General features: G+C 43.8%; 1 protein-coding gene across 17 annotated transcripts in view; it reads left to right on the top strand.

The window, feature by feature from the left end:
* The window catches only part of GARNL3 (GTPase activating Rap/RanGAP domain like 3), a 172,112-nt gene that overhangs the window by 6,185 nt on the left and 144,202 nt on the right, over positions 1-21,725 (top strand). For 13 of the 17 annotated variants that reach the window (XR_013405550.1, XM_077967920.1, XM_015116800.3 and 10 more), the window contains one exon: positions 12,760-12,930. The exons of the other annotated variants lie outside the window; for them this stretch is intronic. Coding sequence is in view for 12 of the 13 variants with exons in the window: in XM_077967920.1 (XP_077824046.1) it covers positions 12,760-12,930 (171 nt within the window). In the remaining variant the exon portion in view is untranslated. The remainder of the gene's footprint in view (positions 1-12,759; positions 12,931-21,725) is intronic. 17 annotated transcript variants of the gene reach the window in all.

The following is a 21,725-nucleotide window of genomic DNA, read 5'->3' as shown; positions in this document are numbered from 1 at the left end:
TTCTCAACCTTTTCCTCCCCTTGCCTGATTGAAACTTCAGCTTTGCCTATTCAGTTTTTCCTCCTCCCCTGCCCTCAGAACAAGGTTCCGCTTTGCTTTGTTGCATTTTTGAGCTGCGGATTTAGGAAGAGAGTGGGTGAGGAGAAGGACAATAGGTACCTAGGGAAACGGCTAGGATTGGCTGAACAAAACTTTTAGGGGTGTTTAGATGTGAAACATACAGGAAAACCTACTTTGTGTGAGGGAGGCTAATATAGGCAAACAATATTTTAAGATATATCTGTTATCTTTTGCCCTTTGTGCTGATCAAGTAATTGATGAACCAGTTATTTTCAATTATTTTCTATTGCTGAGCTGAGTCATTTTGGCTATAATATTTCATGGAGGTCAAATCACATATGAGCCACCACACTAACAGGGTTATATATTAGTAGGATTGAATTTGTGAGGTAAATCCTGAAGATCAAAGAATCTCAACTTTGAATGGAACTTTAGACATCACCTAGGTCAGCTGCTCAGACAAAGTGTAGTCTCTGGACCAGCAGCATCAGCATTCCCTAAGAACTTGTTAGAAATACAAATTCTCAAGCCTCACCCCAAATCTACTTAGTCGGAATCTGTGGAATGGGGCTCACAAAACTGAGTCAGATCGCTAATACAGTTCTCAAACAGAGCATACATAGGAGGAGGGCTTCTTAAAACACAGTTGTCTGGGCCCCACCCCCAGAGGTTCTGATTTACAAGGTCATCAGTGGGTTCCATAAATCTGTGTTTTTAACAAGCTCATAAGTAATGCCATACTGCTGGCCCAGGGGCATACAGTACTTTGAAAACCAACCCTCTGAGTAATACCAGAACTTTCCTGCAACAACCTTTGTAGTTGATCATCCGGCTTCCCTTTCTTACATCTAAGGTCCAGGAGCCCACTACTTCGTAAAGCAAGCCTTTTTAGTATTGAGCAGCTGCATTATCTTTCCCTGAGAGTGAAATCAAAGCTTGCCTCATTATTCTTGCCACCCATCACTCATGATGCTCTCATGGCCACTTGCAGTACCAATGTTCGTAGGCTGATTTCAGGTGTAGCCTCAATCAATCATCAGGTGGCTCTTAATCCAGTTGTAATCACCATTGAACCCTTCTCCTTCAGCTACTGAAGCAGGAGTAGTAACGCATCAACATCCTTTCTTTTTGTCTTTTTAAGAGACAGAGTCTCACTCTGTTGCCCAGGCTGGAGTACAGTGGCATGATCATAGCTCACTGCAGCCTTGAACTCCTGGGCTCACTGATCCTCCTGCCTTGGCCTCCTGAGTAGCTAGGACTACAGGTATGCACAACTACTCCTGGCTGATTTTTACATTTTTTTGTAGAGATGAGGTCTTCCTGTATTGCCCAGGCTGGCCTTGGACTCCTAGGCTCGAGTGATCCTTCCACCTTGGCCTCTCCAAGCACTGGGATTACAGGCATGAAGCATCATGCCCAGCCGGCATTAGCATCTTTCCTGATTGGCTGATATCAGTGCCTTACCAGTAGTTAAATTTTGTCTTAATATTGTCAAGCTATGAATGACAAGCAAAGGAGAGTTATTGGTTCCCGCAATTGCAAAATGCTGGGGTAGACACCAAGCATTGGGAAAAGATGGCTCCAGGTGCTTAAATAATGACATTAGTAGTCTTCATCTTCTGGGTTGACTTTATTCTCAAGGCCTTTCCTCATCAAGTCAAAGAAAGTTAACTACTCCAGATTTACTTTCAATGTAGGATCCCAGCAGAAATATAGGGCTGCTTTCTCAATAATTCTAGCACATGACTTGGCATGGTGGCTTGTGCCTGTAATCCCAAAATTTTTGAGTCCAGGAGGTCGAGGTTTCACTGAGTCATGATGTACCACTGCACTCTGGCCTGGGTGACAGAGCAAGACCTTGTCTCAAAAGAAAGTAAAAAATAAAATAAAAATTAGTTGGGCATGGTGTTGCATGCCTATAGTCCCAGCTACTCAGGGGCCTGAGATGAGAGGATCATTAGAGTAGGAGCTTGAGGCTACAGTGAGCCAGGATCATGCCACTGCACTCCAGCCTGGGTGACAGAGTGAAACTCTGTCTCTTAAAATAACAATAACAGTAATAATTCTAGCATATGTCCCTGAGTTGACATTCATTGGCTCTCTTGGGTTCCACTGTCATCCTTGAACCAATTGCTTTGGCTGGAAGGGGGTGAAACATGCTCATTGGCTGGGCCTGATCACGTGCTGAAATCTTCCATTCACAGAGACCAAGAGGTAGTGATTTCTCAAAGGAAAACCACAGTGCTATTACCAGAAGAAGAGAATGGATATTGGGTTGGAAGAAAAAAAGTCATTATATCTGGGATGCTTTTCCAAAATATGGATACCCAGATGCCACCCAGGGTCACAGAATTGGGGTTTCTGTATTTTTTTTTAGTTTTTGTTGTAAAAGACCGCCTTAGTTACGTGGTTAAATTATGCTTGCTAAATTTAGCCACTGTGGGTGCAGAGCCCTACCATAGACAGATGATTCTGAATTACAAATGGAAAACATTTTCTACTTTCCCAAATATTGCTCTGTACATGGTGGTTTCCTTATTAGTAATGCATAGAACCCACGCCTTGTGAGAACAGATTCGGTGCCAAGACAAATGCTTTCTTGTTCCTGAATATTGCTTTCCAGGCCAAGATAAGTTCAGAAAAGAGCAGTTATCCATTATGCATTGGGGTGCCTCCTTTTCTTCTTCCTTATGTTTCTTGGGACTCTTAGAGTTTGTTTTTCTTGTAGTTTTCCAGACTTTCTTTTTTTCAGGTAGCTTTGTGAACAGATATTTTAATGTGAGCTTTTTTCACAGTCTTCATTCCTCTGTGTTACGTTATTACTCTTTTTGTTTGTATCAGGCTCTTAAGTATTTAATCACAAATAAATCTGCTGCTGTCAGTTTTCTTTTGGAAAAACAGCAGTCTTCTTGGGAAAGACTATTAAAAGCTGTCTTGTATTGGGCTGACATAATGGGCTTTTAGGGCCAGCAGAAGAAAATTAATTTTCATATTATGTCTGTTCTTCTAAGAGCAGAGAAAAAACAACTTTTATTATTCACTAAGATTTTAAATTAATGCAAACCAGCTTCCTTTTTGGAGGAAGACAATAGTCAAATTAGTTTTGCTTTAGAATGTTAATATGAAAGATTATGCTTGGTTGTCTGGTTTCCAGAGTTAAAGATCTTAAGAGAGATGAAGTCTGACAAACAGTGCTGTAGGAAAATTATAAAAGATTTGTCCTTTGCAGTGAGACTCACGGCTGGTTTTCTGGGAGGAGAAATTCTACAGCAGCATGCAGAGATATACAGAGGCAGAGAGTGTAGAGATGTGGGAAAATAGAAACCCCACATCTGGTTGTCTCTAGAGCTAGGATCTTAGAGGACAGTAAGCAAGTATGAGTTAGCAATGAGGTGTGACTGCCCAAAGAGATTTACAAAGAAGGATATTCACTGTAGGATTGCTTGTTGCCCTAGTCCATCTGGGCTGCTAAAACAAAATCCTTTACACTGAGTACTTTATAAACAACAGAAATGTATTGTGCACACTTCTGGAGGCTATAAAGTCCAAGATCCAGGTGCCGGCAGATTGGTGTCTGGTGAGGGCCTGTTACAGCGCCTTTTGTGTCCTCATGTGGTAGAAGGGGTGAATAAGCTCTTGGGATTCGGCTATACGGTCACAAAGGACATATTCACGAGAGCTGAGCCCTCATGTCCTAATCGCCTCCCAAAGGCCCCACCTCTTAATACTATCACATTGGGGATTAAGTTTCAACATAGGAATTTTGGAGAGACACAGACATTAGACCATAGCACTTATAAAAGTTTTAAGTCCATCAGAAGTATATCAATATAATATGAATCATCTGTTGGAAAGATTGCTGTGAATTTGTATTTCTACTTGGAAAGATACCTAGCATATACATATGTGTTAAATGTAGAGAAACAAGCAGCTTCTGGCAATAGCCAGGGTACAGAATTGCATATGTAATTTAAAATTTTCTAGTGGCCAAATTATTGAGAAAGTTTCCTTTTTTCCCATACTGTCTTCAAAATCTAGTATGCATTTTATACTTACAGTACATCTCACTTCAGGCTAGCTATATTTTAAGTGCTGAATAGCCATCTGTGGTTGGTGGCTGCCTTGGGACAGAGCAGATATTGATCTTCAGGTAGGAAATGTTTGAAAGAATGCACCAAAGTTTTTGTTTTGTTTAGCTTTGTTCTTTAATGTGACTGTGAATCACAGTGAAATAGGGAAACGTAAACATTTTGTGGGAAAAAGGGATATCAGGAGATGTTAGGAAAGAGAATCACTACAGAAACTTTATTAGTCAGGAAAGGTAACCTGTGATTTGGTAGACTTTGATTAGCTGTTCATATAAATCCCAAGTGAAATGTAGACTTGAGACCTGAATGTGAAACCATTGTGTCATGGATACATAATGTGATTGACATTTTTTATTTGGGGGAAATAAGATTCTCATAGTTTTGTTTTGTTTTGTTTTGTTTTTTAAGAAAAGCAGAGGGAATGAATTTCTGTGTCATATGTCGATAGGTCAAACAAAATGAAGAACTAAGAGTTGACCACTGGGTTTAGCATCATTGGTCCATTGGTAGCCTTTGACAAAACTGTTTCTTTGGAACAGTGAGGGTGAAAATCTCACTGGACTGGCTTCAAGAGATAACGAGAGGAGATGATTGGAAACAACGCATATAGTCAACTCTTTGCACAGGTGGAGGGAGTGTGAGTTGAAAATTTGTTTTTGTTTGGGTTTTTTAGCTCTTGTTTTATAATGATGTTTATATCTGATGGAAGTGATCCAAAAAGGGAAAAAATCAATATGGGAGAATAGCATTTTACATGAAAAAGGAAATTCATGGAGGATATGACAGCTGCCTTACCACAGTTGACAGGATTTCATTTACAAAGACATTAGGCCCACTCAGCATTGGCCCTTGCCTAGACCTGAAATTACAGTGGCTATGAGGTATATTAAAACTGGGTGGACTCAGTACCTGAAAGTACATTCCTGCAGTTAGTTCTGCCCCAAGCTAGGATGGCTTACTAGAAGGCGCAGTAAAAAATGTTATTATCAGAAATGTCAAAGCATCTATAAGTTAGACTAGTATTTCTCAACTATTTTATGTTTTCTGCACACTTATGAATATAATTTTTGGTAACAAACTTGAAAAGACTCGAAACAATGCTAAGCAGGTGAGCAACAGTGATAGCACAATCACACTTCAGTGTAACAGTGGCCTTAGAAGTATCCTCAATTAGTGTGCTGTTAGAAACAGGGTGTCTAGATCTATTGTCTCTAGACCAGACAGTCTGGAGCACAGTGGCGTGATCATAGCTCCTGTAACTTCGAACTTCTGGGCTCAAGTGATACTCTCACCTGATCCTCCCACCTCAGCCTCCTGAGTAACTAGGATTAAACTTTTTGTAGACAAGGTCTCACTATGTTGCCCCTGCTGGTCTTGGACTCCTGGCCTCAGTTCACCCTGCTTCGGCCTCCCAAAGTGCTGGGATTACAGGTGTGAGCCTCCACACGACCCTGGTGTGCTATTCTTTTGGTTGCTCCTCAACACTTCTTTGCTGCTTGAGCAGAAATACCTAGTGCTTTGAGCAGGCTCTCTTTTGTTCTAGAAGACAACATTCCTACATATTTCAGTAAAAATATGCAGTCTCTTTTTGTTGCCCACTGGAAGTTATTCATTGCTTCCTCCAGAAGAAGAAATTTGTGCCCTACTCTACAGTCTGCACAGGGTCATTTAAACTGGTAAGCTCACAATCCAATCTGACAGACACTATAAAAGGTATATCAGTCAGTAATCTGTTGCAGACAACAGAATCCACTCTACCCAATATAAGCGGAAAGGGCTGTTGTACTGATCCAGGGAATGAAGAGTGTACAAGTTTGTTGAAACGGCTGGAGAGCCGACTGCAGTCTGAGCTCCTAGGACCACTCTGTTCTGCTATCTTCAGGAAAGGAAGCTGCCACATCATGTCAAGAAGCCGATCAATCAAGAAGCAAGGAGCTCCTGGCACCTTGACTTAACTACAGACCCTTGCTGCCAACTCTGCCTGGATCCCCAGAGCCACCACTGCTACTTCAGAAAGCTGGAGAATCAAGAAGCTGCTGACTCTAGAACCATGATACCCCTGTCACTGTCTGCAAAACCAAAACGATGCTTTTATCCTCTCCTTTGCACCACTGACTCAGTTCCAAGTCAGAGTCTCTCATGAGTGCATCTGACTTGTGGAATCTAAATCACATCCAGAACTCTAACTGCAAAGGAGTTGAGGACATTTAAGTTTTAGCTTTCCAACTTTTGCACAATGGAAGGGGACTGAAGTGGGTGTTGAGCAAGTCATTCCACAGAATCTGCCACAGACAGTATTTTTCTCCAATCATAACAAAAATAAATGAGACATATCGATGGAAAGTTGGTCACACACTAGCCAAAAGTTCCCTGTACATGGGTGTGCTGTTGCATAGCTGGCACGCCCATGTAGGAACCACCTTATTGGGTGAAGAGGTAAAAATGGGCAATCCAGCCTCAGCTGGCTGCTTGAGGTAGACTTTCCAACCATAAGTGTCAGTGATTGCATAGTTTCAGCACAAACAGAAGTTAAGGACATAAATATCTATCTTGCATTTTATGACCAGAAAAAAAGTATCTCTAGAAGCACTGCCAGCCACTAAGTATTCCCCAGTGTCAGTTCCATAGATCAAGCCCAGGTTGATGTTTTGCAGATGGATTGTCTTTGCTCCTGTGCACTTGTCACAGTCCTCGCAAAGCAGCTGCCTGTCAGAGACTGGTAAAGCAGTAGAGCAGGTTTCCTATCCGCCTGACTGAAGCCAGCAGTGACCTCATTCAAGAAAGGCCAGATCAACCTGACGTGTTCTCCCTATGCCAGATGAATATCTTTCTAATGCTTTTGGCATTCACATAGTCATGTATTCATTCAGCAGCTATTTGTGGAGACCGCTATGCGCTAAGTGCTTGGGATACACCGTGAACAAAACAGATGAGGTTCCTGCCCCTCATGGAGCTGACATTCTAGTGGAGGGAGAAGACCATGTCCCAGTAAACAAATGCGTAACTAGGATGACTTCCGACAGTGATGAGGGCTATGGAGTAGGAGGTTATAGCATATAACGAGTGTGTGTGGGAGGGGGCCAGTTTAGATTTGGCGACAGAGAATCTGGTGTCCACTCCTGATTCGTCCACTGACAGCCAGCTGCTCACTGTAGCCTCCCATTGCACCAGCTCTGCAGGGGTTGCTGCTTACTTGGTGGCTGCATCACTCCAACCTCAAAAGCTGATATTGGTTTGAAGACCTGCAAGAATGATGATTTATGCCTGGGTCAAGGGAGTTTTCAGTGAATAGTCAGAACAAGGCGTGTTTAAGACTAAGGGTGCAATTGAGTAGGTGTAGCTCCCTGAAGCTTCCCATGTTCCCTGTGGGATATGGCTGAAGGTCAGTGATCAGGGTGGTGAAGTGGCTGCCAAGTTGAAGGAGCCAAAACTGAGATCTTGTCCTTTTTGCTGTTGTGCTGCATTCAGGGGGTCTCCCTACTAGCATTGTTCTTCCATGGTCTTTTTTTTTTTTTTTTTTTTGAGGATGGAGTCTCACCCTGTCACCCAGGCTAGATTGCTTAATGGTGTCATCTCAGCTCACTGCAACTTCTGCCTCCCAGGAAGTGATTCTCCTGCCTCAGCCTCCCGAGTAGCTGGGATTACAAGCTCATGCCACCATGCCTGGCTAATTTTTTGTATCTTTAGTAGAGGCGGGGTTTCGCCATGTTGGCCAGGCTGGTCTCGAACTCCTGACCTCGTGATCCACCCACCTCAGCCTCCCAAAGTGTGGTCTCTTTGAGACTTCATAAATTAGGCCTCATCAGGCTTGGCTGTGGCTGCCACAGCTAGAGGGGCCGAATCTGGAGCTCCCAGACAAGTTCTCTAGACTGCTGTTACTTCTTTGTGTCCTTGAGGAGAGGCCTAACTGTGAAATAGGCTGTGTTTCTCTCTGCCCCCATCCCTTTGGACTCACAATACTAAGACTCAAGGCACACCTAGGGCTTGGGAGTCACAGATAGGAGGGGAAAACTGTAAACTGTCTGCTTCTCAGAGCTGTCCTCTATCAAATAGGAAACCACATACATAGAAAAACACTTTCCATAGGAGAGCTGCTCAGGGATACCCCCATGTCCTCTCCTACAGGTCCACTGCCCCTAGAAAGCACCTCCACACTGAATCATCCTTTTCCCTACCTTATTCTGGGATATTTATCCTAGAGCCTTGTGAAATCTGCCTATTGCAATATTTGACATTTTGAGAGAAGCTGTGTTCTCTTGGTGTCTTATTTTTCATCTGCTCCCTGTGGAAACCTCCTGATCTGTACTCCGCATCTGCCCAGTGCTGCCGTTTCTCATAGGTCCTGTGCTCGGTAGTCTTGCATGTTCATCTTTGACTAGAAGCAGCTCTCCTGGGTCGTGCACCCACTAATAATGTGCATGGAACCACCTCAACTGCCTCCCACTCTATCGGAGCAATGGTTGGATCTTCTCTTTTAGAACCTGAGCTTGAGGTCTGGCCTCAGGAAGCAGGCAGGGTACAGAGGCAGTAGGAATGTGCCATCTCTTCTTACCAGTCCCACATTTTCCCATCAGTCCACCCAATTCCCTGTTCCTGTGCTGTATCTGACCCCCCTGGCAGGGCTTCCCTTGAATTTCCAGCCTTTACCCCAAAGAGGGTCTTGCCTCTACAGAGGGTCTGGGTGAGTCAGTGTGATTTCCTCTGACTTGTGGCCTTTCTTTGGGCAGGTTCATGTGTATTTTTCGTTAATATCTTTCAAGAGATCTAAGTGGCTCCTAAGACATACTTATACTTCTCTTCTTCAGCCTGTCCTCAGAAGGTCACACTTTCTCATTAGAAAGCTGGGCCAGTGAAAAAAACAAAAAGAAGAGGAAACCCTCTGCCCCATCCCACCCTTGCTGCCAGTCCTCACCCCTCCAAATCAAGCCTGGCCAGGACTTCAGGACACACCAGGTCATTTCCCTCACATTACAGGAGAAGTACAGGCTCTCAGTGATCTCTTTCAGTTTGTCTACACTTAATCATATGTAGCAGATCTCAGAGTTCTAGCATGGAGTTTGGCCACTCTCTTGTTTCAATAAGTTGTCTTTATATATTGAGCTATTTTTTGCTTTTTTCCAAGAGTGCCAAGGAGTTACTATGCAAATGGTACTCCACTTCTTTCCAAGAAGTTCTTCAACTGCTATATATTTTAAATAGTGAGAAGATAAAGGTAAAATATGTCAGAAGGTTAAGAGGAACATATTTTTTAAAATTAGAAAGTTAGGACAAGAAAAGATAAAAGAAATGAGTAAATGGATTAAAATTAACAGTGATGAGACAAAATCTGAACAGTTTCAGAAGTCAGAGAATTAGATGAAAGTGCAAAAAAAGAACTCTAAGAGTAAAGTATGGCAAAAAGATAAATGAGAGAAGAGGTTTAAAAGAGCTAGGCTTTTACATTTTTAATAAAATCTTAAAGATTAAAGGGCTAGAAAAGAACATGGTAAGATAATTAAATCATCTTAGTATTTAAAGATTAAAAAGCTAAAAGAATGTGAACAATGTGTAAGGATGTCTCTTTCTGTAATATTCCACATTAAGGATGCGTGTATATTTACTGATGTAGAAAGACGTACAAGACCTCTAGTTTAGAAAGAAAAGCAAGTCACGGAATATTGTATAGTCCAAACGTATATATTGCATAAAAGTTTGCAGATAGAGAAAAGAGTGGTAGGAAGCCAAACTACTGAAGTGGTAGGGAGATACTGAAGAGGAAAGGGAGTGGGGTGGGAGGTGTCATGGACCTCGTCAGTCAGTCCCCTTAGATGCCCTCAGGTCCCTTTACTGCACAGATCTGTGCTCTTTTTCCCATCCTGAGTTCCATGGACCTCCAGCACTCACAATGGTGCTCGCAGGTGAACTGCCTTTGCACCCCTGCATCCCACATGTGTAGACAGCTTGAAGGATTCACTTGGGCCTTTACATCACCCCATCCTCACTCCCACCCTGCGGCCCTCAGCCAGTGACTGAGGCTGCAGGAAGTGGAAGCCTCGCCCCTTGTCTCAGATGGGGACAACTCTGAGATGTCAGTTACCTTGAGCATCAGTGTCCAAAATATAAAGCAAGCTACATATGTGATTTTACATTTTCTAGTAGCCACATAAAAATTCATTCTAATAAGGGGCTAGGCATGGCGCTCGTGCTTGTAATCCCAACACTTTGTGTGGGAGGATCACTTGAGCTGAGGAGTTTCAGAGCACTGTGGGCAACATAGGGAGACCCATGTCTATACAAATAATGTTTTAAAAAATTAGCCAGATGTGATGGTGCACACCTGTGGTCCCAGCTACTTGGGAGGTTGAGGCAGGAGTATCTCCTGAGCCTGGGAAGTCAAAGCTATAGTGAGTTTTGATCATGCCACTGCACTCCACCCTGGGTGGCAGAGTGAGACCCTGTCTCAAAAAAATTTTTTTACTTAAAAAAAATCATTCTAACAATGTATTTATATCATTCAACATGTAATCAGTGTGAAAAATTAATGAGATGTTTTAAATTCATTTTTATTTGTATTAAGTCTTCAAAACCCAGCATGTAACACACTTCACTTGGGATGCCCCCATTTCAGTTGCTCAGTAGTGGCTAGTGGCTACCCAGTCGGACAGCACAGCATCAGTCACATGGCAGCTGTTCCTCCACAGGGTTCTGCCTGAAGCTGAAGTCTCACTGGGTTTCTTCTCGTTCCCTGTCCTGCTTCCTCCACTCCCTTAACGGTATCTTTTGCGGGCACTGCTTAATAAATCTTTTGCATACAAGTATTCTCTTTGTAACTGAAATAAATCTGGAAGGTTCAAAAGAAAGAAAAAAGAAAATGTCTGTCATCCCAAAGCCCTGATTTGTTATTTATTTGTTGGTATATCACTAAGGTAGCTGTAAACTCTAGTGACACTGGGTTTTAGAAGACTCGGGGTTCCTTTGGGTAAAGAACAACTGATAACATAACAGAACCCTGGTTTCTTGTGCTTTGTCATAAGTGGGTGACTTGAGCCTTTGATGTCTAGTTGCTGCCAAGATAAGTGGCCTGAAGCCAGCCTACGGTGATTACCTAGAAGTCTGGGTCGGGTATGCAGCATGTGGCCTCCTGGGCCCAGGAAAGGCGATGGGGGAAGCCAGGTCATCATTTATAAGAGGAATACCAGAGAGACCTGGCAAGAGAGAAGACAAAGGGGATAGATAGGAGGTTATGTGAGTCTTGAGCTCTTCCTGCATTAGGCACAGGTCATTAGAGTGACTTTTTTGGGTTGTTTGTTTTGTTTTGTTTTGTTTTGTTTGAGACAGTCTCACTCTGTCACCCAGGCTGGAGTGCAGTGGCGCGATCTCAGCTCACTGCAACCTCTCCCTCCCGGGTTCAAGTGATTCCTTTGCCTCAGCCTCCCAGATAGCTAGGATTACAGGTGTGAGCCACCATGACCGGCCTGTTTTGTTGTTGTTTGTTTTTTAATATGCCTGCAGCCTTGGGTCTAATTGGCACCACTATAGAACTGTCAGAGTGGCCAGTGCCTGTCTGATTCCAAAGCCCCAACTTGTGTGGGGTGGCTCTTCTTGGTCTCCAGCCTCACAGCACTCCCTTCTCATGCGTAAAACCTGTCTGAGCCATTAGGCCATTTTTTTTTTCCTCCCTCCCTCCCTCCCTTCCTTCCTTTCCCTCCCTCCCTCCCTGCCTCTTTCCTTCCCTCAGGACTCCAGCCAGAGATCCAGAGATGTCACATCTTTCTTAAAAAGACATTATAAACAGTCCCCTTGACCAAGGTATTATATAAGATTGCTTTTTATTTTTCCATTTCCAAGTAATTGGATTTTTCTGGCTTGTTTGTCTGTCAGGTGAGGTATAGATGAGTGAAGAGCCCAGCTAATTGGCTCAGAAAATAATTCCAGTCAGAAAGAGCGTGATGCCTACATTTCCTAATAGAGTAGCCCCATCATCCCACAACTGCCTTTTCCACCTTCCTTGATGCATCGTTGGAGAAAGGAGCAGACACATCTCAGGAATGCATTTCTCAGTTTGTTCCTATGAACAAGCCATTTATTAATTCAGCAAGCATTTACTGCTTATATATACTATATGCTATTACTCTTGAATGGTGGGCTTTGGTCCTTGTCTCCAGTGTTGTTGCCAGTCTAGGCCCTCTTTATGGCTTTTCTTGGATTTTTCAATTAGGAGATAAACCAAGTGCTCCTGGACTACCCCAGTGATGGCCACGAGGTCCTACCACTAGTGATTCTCCGAAAGCATTCTAGACATAGCTTCCCTTACCAATTCATACTGCCTTTCTCTAAACAGTCTGTGATTATTCAAATGCTCACTGGGCCTCCTTTTACTTTACACTCCACTGACTTAACTGATTGCTGAGGGATGTAACAGGACTTGGATGGTTCCATGGCCCAATGCCTTCCTTGATGCAGTAAGGTCACATGCGGTCTTGATGAGGCCCCTGGGTCTTGAGGGTGCTTCAGTGTCGCCCTCCTCCTTGCTTACCAGTGGGGCGGCCCTTCGGGAGGAGGGTAAAGCAGGCCAGGGATTGGCCTGCCGTTCTTCTCTGTCTCAGTGCCTTTCCTAACTCTTCTGCTTCAGGACAGCAGCCCAGCCTCCAAGCCCACTGATGGACCCGTTAATGAAGGGGCCCTGTGGGAGTCAGATGGCACAAACCATTCTATGGAAAGCAAAGTCGTCTCTCTCCTTCGGCATTCAGCCCCTTCAGACATGGCCAACGAAAGACCCTGAACTAGAGTCCCAGGTCAACCTGTAAGTAAGTAAAAGAAGCATCATCTCAGTTTGGGCTTATGTTCACTACAGCTTGAAATCCCTTAATGTTTAGGAAGAATAGACTTTTTACTTTTGAGGGGATAGTGGGGAGTGAGAGAGGAGTGAATGTTTGGTTGGGAGACTGCATTTCTGTTCTTATTTGTGTATTTAGTAATATTCATTGAGCACCTACTCCATCCAGGTCCTGTGTCAGACATTATGAGCAAAATAGATTCAGTTCTTGTCATCAGTGGGCTTGCAGCGTATGGGACAGATAGCCATTAGTCAAATAATCACACAAATAAATACTAACAAATTGTAATAAGCTCTATGAAATGTGCTGCCTTGATTCAATAAACATTTACAGGATGCCTTCTACGTGACAGCAACCTACTGGAGATATTAGAGAATAAGACATTTTACCTACCTTTGAATATAAATAGTATATGGAAGCAAAAACATTCCAATGTAATACAAAATAAATTTTAATAACTAGAATAGACAATACATCAGTAGACTCTAAGGCCTATAGGGTGGTAACTGTGTTTATATATACATATATATATATTTATATTTTTTTAATATTTACTCCTGAATCCCCAGGCCTTTGTTATGGTGTATGATAATACTTGGATAAATGAATAAGTAAATGAATAAAGATGATACTACAAGAGAGGGGTGCTTAGCTTTCCAGGGGGAATCAAAGGCAGCCAGATGCAACAGCATGATTGACTTCAAAACAAATGAGATGCTTCATCAGTTCAATGCAACAAATATTTCTATGCTTACTTACTGTACCCAGTGCTTTTGTGAAGCGAGTTCCTAGATAGGGACATGGATCAGAATCACCAATGGGACTTTAAAAATCATTTATGCCTGAGACCTGCCCCTTGAGATTCTGATTCAGTGGATCTGAAGTGGATGAAGGAAGATACTTTGTCTGCCCTCAAGGAACTCCCTACTTAACCAGGGAGACAGACGAGTCACCAGGTCATGACAGTGATGCTGGAGAAGCAGCGTGAATAACGTACTAAAGGAAACCATCACCTGCTGGAGGACAGGGAAGAGAAGGGGTAACAGTTGAACTTGGCCTTGTAGAATGAGCACTGATCAGGCAAGAGAGAGGGAAGAAGACTTCTTTAAACCGAGGATGCCACAAAGCAAAGGCTCACATGCATGAGGCTGTGTTGATAGACAGTAAACCAGTAGTTCTTAACCTGGGCTGCATGTGAAAATTACCCAGGGTAGCTTTAAAAACATGGAAGTCCCCCCTGCCCCTCCAAAATTCTGAGGTCTAGGGTGGGACACAAGAACTCGCATTTTTACAAAGCTCCCCAGGTGATTCTCACGTGTAGTAGACGTTAAGAAACGCTGCTTTTAAGAAATGTAACCACAAATAAGTGAACACAAAATAATTATGAAGCACCTTATATGCCAAGCAATGGGCACCATTGACATCATGCACTGAAGAAGTGATGCAGTTTGGAATGTAAACGGGTCACATTGTTTAGATAAAATCGTGATGGTCAGTTCTGTGGTGGATTCTTAAGGGAAACTAGCGAAGCCAGGAGTCACTGTTGGCTTTTCAGAGCTTCCACACCTTCCAGAAACTGCCTCTCAGGTGAATAAGATAATTGAATGTCTCCTTGATCTGAAATGGTAACTTCAAATTTCAGGCGATACTGAATTATCTGAGCAAGATGGACCCGGCAATCTCGCGGGTCCTTGGTGGCCCCAGCGTACTGCAGAGGAAGGGAGGGAACCCAGGGCATCAGCTCCAAAGGTGGGGCGGGTGGGTAGCCCGTCTTCCCTCTTTATCACTAATTAGGAGAAGGAATTTGTGTCTGGGGGGTTTGGAGGTAACCCCAGGACCCTCAGCGCTGCAGCTCGGGGCAAGAGTTAAAGTCCCCGCAGTGGAGCTTGTCTCCGCAATGGAGCTTGTCCCCGCAGTGGAGCTTGCCCGCGCTGCCCCCTTTCCAGACTGCAAGGGCCACAGTGCACCGCGCGGATGACTTGTAACAGGGGTGGGCAGGAGCACTGGAGAGCCTATGAGCACAGCGGAAGCATCCCGAGGGTCCGCCTTCCGGCTCTATTGGTGAATCCGATTAGGGGTGGGACCGAGCCGTGGTGATTGGCGGCCGGAGGGACGGCAAAGCTGCCACGCGCTTGGTGGTGGGGGCTGCGGGACTGCGGCTGCTGCCGGGTAGGACCAGGTAGTGTGCACACCTCCGTCCTTAGGAAGGAGCCCAGCAACAGATTCTGGACTTGAGTGGCCTCACCCGCTGATGTCGCCCAGCTGCATGTAGGAATGGGTGGAGTCAGGCCTTGCTCTGGACCCCAGATTTAGGGGCCGGACTTGAAACCAAATTCCAAGGAGCCAGAGAGTGGGTTCCCTGGAAAGATGTGTCTTTAAGAACCACTACCATTTTGTGGGCTGCCTATTCATTAACTCATTCATTGAACAAATATTTATCGATCACCTGTGTACCAGGCACCTTGCCCAAGCATCCTAAATGCATTTTCTCATTTGTTCACAAAACCCCAATGAGATAGGTGCTGTTATCTCCACTTTACAGGTAAGGGTGCGGAGGCCCAGCCTTTTCTGGGACGCACAGCTTGGAAGTGACAGAACAAGGACTGGACTTCGGTCTGTCTGGTCCAGTGCCCATCTCTTAACCTCAGCGCACTCAGGCGTGCAGTCAGGAGAAAATTATTTATGGGATGGCAGCGTCCACAGGGCTTCTCGGTGCTGTCCAGTGAAGTATATAACAACAGTCCAGTGCTGAACACCAATGAAGTTGACCAAGCACCAAGTAAGGTCTTACACTAGGTACCACAGTACCACAAAGACGTACTTTGAAGTTGGTGCTTCTTAGGGAGTGGTAGGCAATGAACCTGTGAAGGGAGACAGAAATCAACCCATTGGGGAGTGGGAGCCATTGGTCTTGACTCTCTAGACGGGGCCTTAGCATGCTCAGATTTGAAAGTTGGAAAGATAAGTGGCGTCAGTAGGCAACTGGATTTCAGTAGGATGAGGCTGGTGGCAGGGAGACCTATCAGAGCAGAAGATATGAAGGTTAAGAGTTCTGATGAGCAACAGGAATGATGGGATTGATTTGGGAAGTATTTTGAGAAAGATTAGAGTGGATCTGGTAAGCGTATGAGTTGTGGGGTGAGGAAGTGAGGCTCAGAGCTTCAACTCAGGGGGCTGAGTAGTTGGTGTTGTCAATAAGAGGGCACTGAGATGAGAAAGCACAAAATATAAGATAGAATAAAGCAAAGGTCATGTAGAAAATGACATCAGGGGCCAGGCACGGTGGCTCATGCCCTTAATCCCAGCAATTTGAGAGGCCAAGGTAGGTGGATCACCTGAGGTCAGGAGTTTGAGACCAGCCTGGCCAACAAGGTGAAACCCCGTCTCTACTGAAAATACAAAAAATCAGCCAGGTGGGGTGACATGTGCCTGTAGTCCCAGCTGCTTGGGAGGCTGAGGCAGGAGAATCACTTTAGCCCAGGAGGTGGAGGTTGCAGCGAGCCGAGATTGCGTCACAGCACTCCAGCCTGGGCAGCACAGTGAGACTCTGTCTCCAAAAAAAAAAAAAAAAAATTGCAGTCACGGCTGAAGAAGGGTACAGTAACATCTTTGGGAACAGGAGGCACTTAGGAAAGTCTTCTTGGAGAGAAGGTCAAATGGACCTTGAGAAAGGAGTAGACCTTTCTTCTTTCCTTTTTTTTTTTTGCATCAATTTTAATAGGCAGGGATTGGGGAGGAGAGGATTCTCGATGGCGAGATTGACATGGCAAAGGCACAAAGCAGGGGCACTCTTTCAGCACACTTTTGAGAAATAACAGCTGCCCTGGTTTGCCTCTTGTGTGGTGAAGTAGTGAAAGTCTGGAAAGTCAAATTGAGGGACATATTGTGCAAGATGTTGTACTGAATCCTGGGGTCATTGGGAGGTGCTGAATGGCTTTTGAGACAGGCAAGTGGTGGTTTGATGTCTGCTTTAGAAAATTAGTTTCACTATTGTGTATACTGAAGAGCCCAGTTACAGGCTGGACTAGTGAGGGGTTTGTTGGTTGTAAGTGACAGGAACCCAACTCAAATTAGCTTAGGCCAAAAAGAGAATGTATGGGTTCATGGAACCCAAACTAAGAAAAGAGACAGATCTGGCTTCAGGGCTGATTAGATCCAGGGCCTCAATGCTGTCAAGTCAGATGGTTATCTCCTATTCCTTCACCTCCTATTCTCTCTTTTCCCATGCTTCTTGCTGCCTGCCAGCCTCCCTGTCCTCGACTGTCCATAGTTTACTTTTTGATCTTTTGAGCAAAGTTGCCATGTGTTTGAGTTTGTCACCAAGGCATTATACAAATATTAGGCAATTTTGTTATTTCGATATGTTTTTAATTTTTTAAATTATTTTTAGTTTTCGTGGGTACATAGTAGGTGTATATATTTATGAGATACATGAGATATTTTGATACAGTTATGCAATGTGTTATAATCACATCAGAGTAATTGGGGTATCCCTCGCCTTAAGCATTTATTCTTTGTGTTACAAATAACCCAATTATACTCTTTTAGTTATTTAAAAATGTATGATTAAATTATTTTTTACTACAGTCACCTTGTTGTGCTAGCAAATACTAGGTCTTACTCATCCTTTCCATTTTTTTTTGTACTCACTAATTGACGCTTTCCACTAGCCCCTGTCCCCTACTACCCTTCCCAATCTCTGGAAGCCCTCCTCCTACTCTCTACCTCCGTGAGTTCAATTATTTTAATATTTAGTTCCACAAATAAGTGAAAACATGCGAAGTTTGTATTTAGACCCTTTTTAATAGCTTTCAAAAGCTTTGAAATACCTAGTTTGTTCCTAAGTATAGGGCTACTGTGTTTTAAAACAAGTGCCAGAAAGTAGCTTTTAGTTTACTGTTAGGAGGAATTCTATTCCCCTGCCCTTATGTTTCCATAAGAAACTTCTGCTTTACTCCCATGGAAGAGAGAGGTTGGAAGGAAGGGCGGCTGACTCGTCCCCTGCCTCCTTTCCTCTCTCCCTTTTGGGATCTGGTTGCCCACAGAGCTTGTATGTTACCTCGCCTCCTGTTTCTATGTGGGTAGGCCTGGGGGCCCATCTGTTTCCATTCCCCTGTTGGAGCTTGACAGTCCTGAGACTATTTCCCTTGCAGCCGACCTGGCAGGTGTCTGCCTCTCTGCAGATCAGACTCTCCCACAGGAGGGTTGCCCCAGGGTCTAAACTTGTGGGAAGTAGTAGAAAGCTCATTTGGCTTTTGGACTCAGCTTTGTTTGCCAATGAAATACTGACCACTGACAGCAAGGAAATTTCTTATTTTCTTTTTCTTTTTTCTTTTCTTTTTTTTTTTTCTTTTTTTGAGACAGGGTCTCACTCCATTGTCCAAGCTGGAGTGCAGTGGTGTGATCTCAGTTCACTGCAACCTCCACTTCCGGGGCTCAAGTGATCCTCCCACCTCAGCCTCCTGAGTAGCTAGGACCACAGGTGCGTGCCGCCGTGCCCAGTTAATGTTTTTGTATTTTTGATAGAGACATGGTTTTGCCATGTTGCCCGGGCTGGTCTTGAACTCCTAAACTCAAAGAGATCTGCCTGCCTCAGCCTCCCAAAGTGCTTGGATTACAGGAATGAGCCACTGCACCTGGCTGGTATTTTGTTTTTCATTTGCCTGACTCCTGTCACTAATTCCCAGCTAATTCCAAAAAGACAAGAAAGGGTTGGTTTATTAATAAGTTCCCAAAGCTCCAACAACTATGAGACAGGTGAGGATTTTTGGGCTGGGGCTGGGTTTTCTTTTTTATTCCCTTTTTCTTCCCTGTCTTAATAGAGTACCTGGCATGTAGAAAGTGCTTACTATTTGTTGCGTGTAAGTTAAGGGTACTAGAGTAGAGATGCCAGTTAGAAGACCTCAGCAGCAGTGAAGGTCTGAGCTAAATTAAAGAAAGTAAAAATGGAAAAGGGAGAAGGGGCAAGAAACTATGACAGGGTGGAATTCTACAAGTATTCTCATGTGCAAAATGGCATATACAAGATTATGGTTCGGGTGCAGTGGCTCACACCTGTAATCCCAGCACTTTGGGAGGCTGAGGTGGGTGGACCACTTGAGCCCAGGAGTTCAAGACCAGCCTGGGCAATATGATGAAACCCCATCTCTACCAAAGATGCAGGAAAATTAGCCGGGCATGGTGGTGTGTGCCTGTGGTCTCAGCTACCTGGGAGGCTGAGGTGGGAGGATCACCTGAGCCTGGGAAGTTGAGGCTGCAATGAGCCGTGATTGTGTCACTGCACTTCTGCCTGGGTGATAGAGAACTTGTCTTAAAAAATATATAAAAATTAAAAAAAAAAAAAGATTATGCATTGCAGCATCATTAGTAATAGAAAAGATTGAAAACCTTTTAACTAGGGGCTTGGTTAAGTAAAATATGGTATGTCTACTCAATATAAGAAAAAATCCAAGAGGCCAGGTGTGGTGGCTCACGCCTGTAATCCCAGCACTTTGGGAGGCCGAAGTGGGTAGATCACCTGAGGTCAGCAGTTTGAGACCAGCCTGGCCAATATGGAGAAAACCTGTCTCTACTAAAAATACAAAAAATTAGCCAGACGTAGTGGTGGACGCCTGTAATCCCAGCTACTCAGGAGGCTGAGGCAGGAGAATCGCTTGAACCCAGGAGGCAGAGGTGGCAGGGAGCCGAGATCGCACTATTGGGCTCCAACCTGGGCAACAAGAGTGCACCTCCATCTAAAAAATAGAAGGAATACAAGAACTTCTTTGTTACTGATTTAGAAGGATTGCTGAGATACATTAAATGAAAAGAACAAGGAGTAGGATTGTGTGTAGTGTGCTACCATTTGTGTAAAAAAGGGGGAAAGGGGAAGATATATTTCTTTTTTAAAAAAATACATACAATACCTCTGGGAGTTACACAAGAAAAAATAAAGGTTGCCTGTGGGGAGAGGAAATGGGGGGCTGGGAGGCAGAAGATAGGGAGATGTTTTCCTGTACAGTCTTGTATACTCTGAGTTTTGAACCAACTGAATGTGTTATCTCTTTAAATAATAAAATACAAATACATAGATACAGTCATACACGTTTCAAAAGCAACATGGTGGTGGGAGCAGTAGCAGGCCTGGTGACTGATTCGATGTGGGATGTGAGAGAAGACATGGGAGATGACTCTGAACTTTGCAGCCTGAGTGACTGGCAAAAGGGCAGCCTTTTGCTAACAGAGTCAGGAATGCAGGAGTGGCAGTAAGTCTGATTAGGGGCACATGATCTTTTGGGGGCTACTGGGGTATCCATGGAACCATGTCCAGTATTTTGAAATCTGAGTTTTCAGTTGGGGAGAAAGATTCGAGTTGGAGATTTGGTTTGGAGAGTCATTAGAACAGAGCTAATATGTGAAGACTCAGGCACGATCGAGATTTTCAGGGAGGGAGGTGGACTGAATAGAAGGGAGAGGGATGCGGATCTTCACCAGTCAAAGTGACACAGAGTTAAGGATGCTGCTCATAGACTGCAAGCACAGAACAGAACTCGTTTGTTGCTGCTCCTTGTGCCCTAAGAACAGGGAGGAGGATGGTCTCACTCCCTGCCAGGATGTCCTGGCCCTTTTCTGGATGCCATGCTCACTGTTGAGCTCAGCATCCCCTGCAGGAATAACTGCTAAAAGTAATCATTTTTCCTCAAGGAGGTTATGCCATTACTAAGAATTCTATTCCTTTGACTATTTCAGTCTTCACTTCTTTCAACTTTCATATTCCTCAAGGACCAGTAACCCATTTTTGGTGCTAACCTCATCTCAAAGTACAGTACAGCACACCATAAGGGCACACTATAAATAGGGATTAGATAGTATTACTATTTTTAATCAGTGCTTTTAAGAGGCAAAAGGCAATTGTTTGGGCTGTCCTGCCCTAAATTCACCTTAGCCAGCACTCATTTTTATAAATCTAATTTTGTCCTTAGAAACAGGCTGGTTGTTTTCTTGTCATCTCGTATAGTAATAAATGTTCTTAGTTCAAATACTTTTGCTTCCTGTGTTTCCATAAGTTTGGCTTATCTATTATTTTGCTTTCTGTGAAGAACATCCCCCCTTCCCTCATCACTCTCAATCACCATTGATTTCATAGTTTTTTTTTTTCAGGAGACTATCTCAGAATCAGAGCAGCTTAGTGAAGTAAACATTTTAGAAAATCTTTCAAAAATATAGTTTGACCTTAAAAGCACAGAGTAAGCTGCTTTTCTTCCACTACGTGGTCTGAATGTGTCTGAAGAAAAACAGAGCACAGATAACATGGAGTGGACCTAAATTGGTCCAGAAATTTGGAATACAATACAGAGACCATTTGAAAAGTAGCTCCGTGCCCCCTGATCCCTTAATGCAAAATTCATGTCAGTTCTACAGCATTTATTTTTATGTTTGAGACTAAGAATTTCTCACATACTGGTATTGGCAATGAAAGGGATCAGAATATGCCGCCCCAAAATACACCACTTTGGCAGAAGGATTATTTTGAGCTGAAGGCAGTTGAAAAAAAGCAGACACAGGAAGAACTCTCTGCCCTTTTTCTATCTGCCTAAAAGCAGGGCATAAATTTCCCCTTGTGAAGATGCCCCCTCCCCTTGCCTGCACCAAGAGGAGAACAACACCTATCACCAGAGATGGAGATAGAGATGAGACAAATGCTACTAAATAACCTTTAACTACCATTAGTTTCCCCCACATATACCTTCTAACAAGTTACCAGCCCTAGAAACCCCAAACC

The sequence above is a fragment of the Macaca mulatta genome, chromosome 15, assembly GCF_049350105.2.
Source record: "Macaca mulatta isolate MMU2019108-1 chromosome 15, T2T-MMU8v2.0, whole genome shotgun sequence".
In the NCBI taxonomy this organism is placed as follows: Eukaryota; Metazoa; Chordata; class Mammalia; order Primates; family Cercopithecidae; genus Macaca; species Macaca mulatta.
The sequence above is the reverse complement of the archived record's forward strand: the minus strand, read 5'-3'. Positions and strand labels throughout refer to the sequence as shown.